At 35.5% G+C, this 7,805-nt stretch overlaps 1 protein-coding gene across 4 annotated transcripts in view; it reads left to right on the top strand.

Moving 5' to 3' along the window:
• faf (ubiquitin carboxyl-terminal hydrolase-like faf) overlaps positions 1-3,985 on the top strand; it is a 58,302-nt gene extending 54,317 nt beyond the window's left edge. For 3 of the 4 annotated variants that reach the window (XM_070124314.1, XM_070124312.1, XM_070124310.1), the window contains exons 50-51: positions 167-276; positions 1,245-3,985. In XM_070124314.1, the coding sequence (XP_069980415.1) occupies positions 167-276; positions 1,245-1,596 (462 nt within the window). In that variant the 3' untranslated portion in view covers positions 1,597-3,985. The remainder of the gene's footprint in view (positions 1-166; positions 277-1,244) is intronic. The other variant, XM_070124311.1, reaches the window with a different exon arrangement.
• The last annotated feature ends 3,820 nt before the right edge of the window (positions 3,986-7,805 follow it).

The following is a 7,805-nucleotide window of genomic DNA, read 5'->3' as shown; positions in this document are numbered from 1 at the left end:
CAGCCTTGCTCGCCAATTTTGTAGCCACCCGGAAACTTGTATTTTTGGCTTCAAAATATACCGGCGGTAATGAGTTAGAATATGGAATATATTGATTAAGCAGAAAGCAAAACCTATGGTCAGTTTTTTTGTGTCTAATCCTAATGGTGTTGTGGTTGTTCATCAGCAGCAGCAACAACAGCCTCAGCAGAAGCTACCACCTACCTCAGGACCTCAGCCTTGTAGTTCCCAGTTAAATTCAACCAAGGATTCTCCAGTTAGTACACAGAATAGAAGGTAAGCATAATTACCAGTCTTCATTAGTTGGAGGAATCATCTACGAATGATTGAGTGTGTGAGTGAGGAAGACCCAGTGGCCATGAAGGTCTCATTATTATTACTAGCCTGTTTATAGAAAAATGTGAATGGGATGATGTATGACATTTATCATGCTACTAGGAAGGGTGCAAAAATTTCCTGAGTCGATTGTTGCCTATTTTCCAATATGAGATGGAGAAAAAATACATCATCTTAAACAACTTGCTGCATATGTGTATATTTTGGAATTTTCTCCTTTTTATTCAGAGACACGAGTCCATTAACTCGTAGGTATGAGAGGGAAAGGGTAGAGGCGAAGGCAGATAACAGTTGATGATGAATATTGATTGCACATATAGGATAGAAATTCCCCCCACCCCTCCTCCCACCCCACTATAAAGCCTATAGTATCTGCCTTTCTATATGCTTAAATCTTGGGTTCTATTGTATGTGGTTCTGTGTCTATAAAATCATTTTTTCTCGATAATGGCAAATATATAGTCAAGAAGAGATTGATAGAAAGAAACAGCAAGAATAAATTACAACCTATGGGAGAGTTGGCAAGTTAAAGAATTACAAAAATTTCCGACTTTTTCAAGTGGTCCCCTTTCTTGAAGTATGTCATATTACGGCTAAACTTGTTTCCTCTGACATTACTTGAAAGTTTGTATAAATAATTTTATTTTAACTTAACAGATCAGTGTGGTAAAGCTTATTTTTAGTGTGATGGAAATCAGCTGTAAAGATAGGCATATTCAATTCCTTTTGGTGAATTTCAATCCAAGGTCAAACAAAAGTCTTGCCTCAAGACGAATATGGACATCAAATTTTACTGGTAGACTTAAAGGATTTTCAAAACACGTTTCCTTATTTTTCTCATTACAATACATATATGAGTACCCTACCATTTTGAGGTGAAAATTCTAAATTTTATCTGAATTTTTCAGCCATAGTGGTGGTTCATTAACGGTTAACAGCGGAAACAGCAGTAATACCAGCATTGGTGACAGCAGTGCTCCAAATAACCCCTCAACTACAGCAGCAGCAACTACCATAGGTGGAGCACCTACTGCTAGTACCACCACAACTACCAATACTACCAGCAGTCAAGGAGGGAACCAGACAACCACCACAAGCATTAACACCAGCATTAGTAGTATCACAAGTAGCAGCAGCAGTAGCAGCACTACCACCAATAGCACTAATAATGTTGGAGGCACAAACAAGACCTCCACGCCATCACCACAGTCCACTCCAAATCTCCCACCCTCCATGCAGGAGAACCCACAGGATAACTAATCCACACATTCGGAATTTATGTTTGCTTAAGATGGAAGAAAAAATTGTATGAAAATGAAACCATAGTTTCAGCTGTTTGGCATTAAATACTTGGGAGGATGGACTTGTTTGCCAATGCTGTTGTGTAGTGCTGCACCAAGGGGGAAAGGTCACACAAGAGAATGACGCAACATGGATGTGAAGATTCTCATTTCATTATATGAGTCTGACCAAGAGTGAATCACTGCTTGATTCTTTTTTTTTTTTTTTTTTTTTTCTTTTCTTCTTTTTTTATATTTTTTTAATGGCAGTGTACAAGAGCACTTGCAAAGGACTTTTGTTATTTATCTTCAGAAGAAAAAATATATACATATGATTGTAAATAAATAGAGAATGGCAGTGAGATAAATTGCTGAAAGAAGATTGTTCCTTCTGCTCAAAGTGTATGTTGGGACCCTTCCTGTATATCATGTGACTTTGGTGATCACAAGTTCACAGCAGAACTATATGTAGAGAAGTGGTGTGAATATATCACCAATGATTATTTATATGGAAATAAGTGTAAGCGTTACCGGTGAACCATGGAGGGTGGGAGGGTGGAGCCACCTGTGTATCTAGTGACAATTATGGAAGTCAAACGAATGTCTGTATTTTTGCACCTTGATTTCCGTAGCAAGTGGCTTTTGAAATTCATTCTGTAGGAGAAGCTTTCTGAGAAGTTTAAAGTATCTTACATGTGTTATATTCTTAAAAATCTGTCCTTTTTTACTGAGTAATATCCTTTTCATAAATACACTAGTAAGGGTGTGCTTAATTCAGTATTTTAAGTATCAAATTTTCCTGTGTACCTACGGAAAGACTCCACAAGTGACTAGTCAAGCAGTGAGTAGTGGAAGCCCCTAAGCCAGCCAGCTGTTCTATTCTGGACTTGGAAGGTAGCACCAACCTACTGAGTCCAGAGCTTGTAAACAAGTGGTGCCATGTTTAGGTGTCACAGTGCAATGTACAGGTGTTGCAGTGCCACACATGTGTCGCAGTACAACTGGCTGGCTGCTTCTGTAGAAGAGCATCATGGCCATCATGGTCCGAGTGCCAACACCATGTGAACTACTTTGTCAGATGGGGAAGCACTGTTAGCCTCCTAGCACATCACCTGCTGTTGCAAAGTGCAATGTTTGAAAAAAAAAAAAAAAAAAAAAAAGATATATAACTCACTAGTTTTAGTGAATTTTTTTGTAGTGGGATTGAGGCAGTGCCTGTGAATATGAATGAAGTACCAGTGATCCATAGGAAATGTGAAAGGAACAGTGAGGCTCAAAGCTTGAATTCCAAGTTTGTGGATTCCACTTCATGGTATGCTTGGATTCTGGCAAATATTAGCATGGAGATATCTTTTTCTGCTGTTGATGCCATGGTTTGGAGAAATGATAGCTGTGTAAGAATCCATATCCTAGAAACATTTGATACTCCAACATTATCTGCAGTTGAATATTACTCTTTGCTGACCGGCATTTCAAGTCACACCCTGCACCAGTCAACCAAGCATCTTTTTCAGCTTGGAGTACTGCGACTCTTGTATCATTGTGAGAACGTTGGTCATTGCAATCGGTAGGCTTGTTGTCAGTCTGGCTCTTATCTGGTAAAAAGAAAAAAAAATGATAATATAATAATAAAAAAAATCTAAGGATGGGAGCCTTATTGACCCTCAGGATTCCCGGTTATTATGATGGTAACCCTCACAATCCCCGCTTGTTGTCTGTGAGCCGTGCTGCTGCCAAGGTGTAACCACCTCTTGTTGTGACTTAGTAAGTTTTTTGTATGGAAACTTTTGTTAGTTCCCTATTTATATTAATGATAAAGCAGTTTGGAGTGGAAATAGTGGTAGCAGTCAGTCACCATCGTTAGGAGCTGATCCAGCCTCGTGCATCCGCTTGTTACTGTCTTGTTTGCCTACTAATGTATTATAGGTTTCCCACACAGATGCCTTTTTTGTTTTAAGGAACTCAAGTTTGGATACTGAAAAAGAAAAAAAAAATGCAATTGGGAAATGAGTGGCTGTTATGTAAATTCAAAATGGGTTGATCATGCAATGTTCATATTTGAAGGATGGTAGGTGGAAATTGTCAATTGGTTGATATTTTTCTTTTTTTACATATATATATTTGCTGCCACCAACTGTGATTATATGAAATTGTGAAGACTTGTAAACAATGTATGATGTAGTATTTTCATGTTACTACCTTGTCAATAATTGTAAAGCACCAGAGCATACTTGTATATCACTGTATAAGATATAATTTAATTGAAATGGAGCACTTTTTTATTGAAGTCATTTAACAGATTTATTTTTATGCCAATGCCCTTTTTCTTCAACATCATGCTTTTGTGTCCAAAATAAAACCAGTGCTTATTTTTATCTTTTATTTGTGTTCAGGATTCTCATTAATTTATTGCTGTATGGCTGAATATGCTAAAATATAACTAAAAAGTTTGTGGAAGTTTTTCCCAGCTACCATGAATACACCTGCATCTTCTCTTCTCCACTGTTCCCCCTTTTTAATGCAAGCACATCAACACACCATTTCTGCTTAATGTTGAAATGAGTAATTTTTAGAAAGAATTCATATTCCAGCCAGTTTTAAGAGGGATTCTTTTTTAAATATATATTATTGGGTTAGATATCCATTGTTGCTGATAACCAAACCAAGTTACTGATTTGTGACATGACTTGATTTACTGTGATATGATTAGAGAGATAAATGTTCAGCAAGTTGATCATGTGAACAATAATTCACAGTGATGCAAGAATCAGAACTTCAAACCTTATTGTAGAAAGCAGATATCTTGTATCAGTGACCATGATAACTAATTAGACTAGGGTTTTAGGAGCATTTAAACTAATTGTTAAAGTTAGATGGAAAAGCGCACCAGTACCTTGAAGAAGCACCTGGGTCTGTGGAGTCTTTTGCGAGATCACGGCTCGAGTGTTTTTTTTAGTGATGGGTATGGCTCCATAAAATAATATTGATGTAATACATATTTATGTTCATTTGGAATTGTACTTTGATTGAACTTATTTTTTATATTTAATATTTTCAGAAATATCATACCTCTTTTCCGTTTTTCTCTTCCTGATGTTGAACATATTCATGATTTTGACTGTAATATATTTTGATATCACATAATGGGAATGATTTCTGATCATATCACATTGAAGTTTAAAGGAGATAAAGACAATGAAACAGGAGTATATGTAGACGTGATTTATTAAATAGGTAAAATATAGAGAATCTTGAGTGCAATACTGTACTTCACCAAACATGTTCACAAATTGTAAAGTTTGAAGCATGTGGAATTCTTAAGCAGCAAGTAAATGGAATTATTGTAAAATGAGCAATGTAGTTATTATTATGATTTTATTTATTTTTATTTTTTTTTATACAATATGAATATTTACATCATTAATTATATTCAGCATAGAAAAGATATTGCTTAGTGTGATTGGCCTTGAAAGGGATGTGGGAAATAATTTACAAGATGTATGACGTTTGGAATCATTACTTCCCTCCTTGATCCTTTATAAGCTTTTATTTACATATGGCTTAAATTTGCATTTCATAAACTGCATGATGATTAGTCCACGTACCTTTAGTATATCAAGAGTATTCATTAATACAGCTATGTAGGTTCTGCTGGAGGCAGTTTGGGGATATAAGGTAAGGAGTTTGTGTTTTGCCGTAGGATCATGGAATTTTAGTTGCTTATGGTTTAGATTAACACATAAGACTGTTGTCCGGCTATGAGATGTACCGTAACTATGGGTGATTCTATTATTAAGAATAGTTGAAGTGAAAGAGACTGAAAAAAATGGTTTTATTTTTTTATTCAATTGAAATGAAAGCCATAATATTGTGAATGTTGAAATAAAGATTATTTGAAGGCAGAAACTTTAAAATGATGTACAGTTTAGGCTTGAGAGTAGTAAGTGAAATACAAAAAATATTAAATGAGAGTGGATGTAAGCTTAATGTGTATTCCAAGAACAGTTTAAATTAACATGGTAGTCCTATTAATAAAAATATGGAAGGAAGACTAAGTTGTTGATTCTCAAAGCAGTGTTTGTATATATGAAAGTGTAAAGTTAACGTTTAAATACATCAAAAATGCATGGCATTTTCTTTGAGAGAACTGGATATAACCTTACTGTATAAAAGAACTAAGACAGTTTAGGACATGATACACAATTCTGCATGTTTTTTTCCGTCAACTTTCAAATACGCATGAGCCATATATGTTCAATAACATCATATACTGAGATAACTATTAACTCTGCTGGTTCATGTAAGATTGCTAATGTCCAAACAAGCAAAAGATTCTCAGGTCACATCATATATACTTAAAGTGAATTAAAGTTTCTGAAAATTATATAAGTGAAACTTATCTCTATATAGGTGATTAACACATTAATAATTGATCATTTAATATGCAAGAATAATGTTGTATTAAACATTTAAGAAAAAAATCTTCCTGATAAAAGAATAACATGCACACGTCCGACTTTGGGTCATACACACTCCTTACTGTTACATGTGCTCATGAACTCTCATGAGGGTTGATGTTCATAGCTGTAGATAAATTCAGACTAGCAATATGTATGTTTTCTTTACTGTGCAATATTCACTTTTCTGTAAGAATTTGGTAAAGTAAAACTTTTATTATTTGCCAGAATTTTTCCATAATTAATTTTTTAAATCCCTGATTTTAGTGATTTCCATACAAAATTAGCATTCAGTTTTCCCAATAGTCTATTTTTATGTCCATAATTGTGGAGAATGTTTACTTCCATTCTGCCTACTCCTTTACAGCCATAATTACCGTTTCATTATTTACTTTAAGTGTTTCAGATTTGTTTATTACTTCTCCATGAGAAAATAAAAAGATAATATAAATATAAACACCCTTAGTCTTTTTGGTAATATGTTGTTACTTTTTCCTTTATATCTTTTAAAACCATAAAAATTCCTTGTATCACATTTGAATCTTTCCTGTTACGTTTTCCATTAAAAATAAAATAAAACTCCAGATTCTATAATGGAGCATAATATGATGCATAGTAAATGTAATAAAGAAGTAATAGTTACATGTGTTCTGGATGTTCTACAAAAATGCATGTTCAATGTATTTGCTAAAGCAATCATACAGATAATTTATTTTAGCGGTCATGGCAAATGTCATAAGTACTTCAAAATAGGAAATTTTAAGTTGTAATTCCCAGTGAAGTTAAATGTTATTAATTTACAGTCATTCATAACCCCCCTCATATAAGAAAATCTGAAGCTGATTTCTTTTCCTTCTATAGTTGCAAGAGTGGACTTTGTTTATATACTATGCAGTTGGATTTTTGCAGAAACATTGGGCATTAATTTGCCCCTTCTTGCCATAGGATCCTCTAGGGCTTTGGACTAACATATTCTAATCCCCCCCCCCCCCCCCCAAATGACAAGTTCCCTGTGCCCCCTTCCTCAAATACTGCATTTTACTGGCATAGACGGCACAGGTCAACAAATATCACAGAGGAAAATATACACTAACATTGCTAATGTGATGGTTATACCTGCTTCTCTGCAGTTTCATAAATTCTCCTATGATTCATTGTTCTCAAATTTTTTTGTTAAGCTCTACAGGTTGGAAACCACTGCACTATGGTCTAGTGTATGGAGAGCTTTGTAAAAATACTCAGAATTTTGGCTGTCATGAAACTAGGCCATAGTAGAGACTGCCATATTGTTATTTTATTGCTCTAAATGTATTTATAGTGAAATGACAATCACGCAATCGAAGTGCCCCTCTGTCAGTTGTGTGCCATCGACACTTTGGCAACTTCTATAGGCTAACCAGTAAACTACCGGTACCCGTGGTTGAACGAAATTACCAGACACTGGCTGATGGTTTGACTGGCAGTGCTACCCTATACAAATCTCGATTTACCTCTATGTATTGCTCTACGTTGTTTTTCCCTTTCATCTACATGGCAATGTTCCAAGGAGCACTAATGTTATCATAAATGTGCTGCGTATTGGGGTGGACACCGCACTCAGGCCTGTCTGATGTAAATGCCTACTAACCACTTCAGCAGTGTGGACAACAACACAGGCAGGCTCACAGGCCTATGACCAGTGTGAGGGCACAGACCGAAAGTGTGGTCAGGCGTTTAAGTTAACCCTATCTAC

Source organism: Penaeus vannamei, chromosome 8, assembly GCF_042767895.1.
Source record: "Penaeus vannamei isolate JL-2024 chromosome 8, ASM4276789v1, whole genome shotgun sequence".
In the NCBI taxonomy this organism is placed as follows: Eukaryota; Metazoa; Arthropoda; class Malacostraca; order Decapoda; family Penaeidae; genus Penaeus; species Penaeus vannamei.
This window is presented reverse-complemented; position numbering and strand designations above follow the sequence as displayed.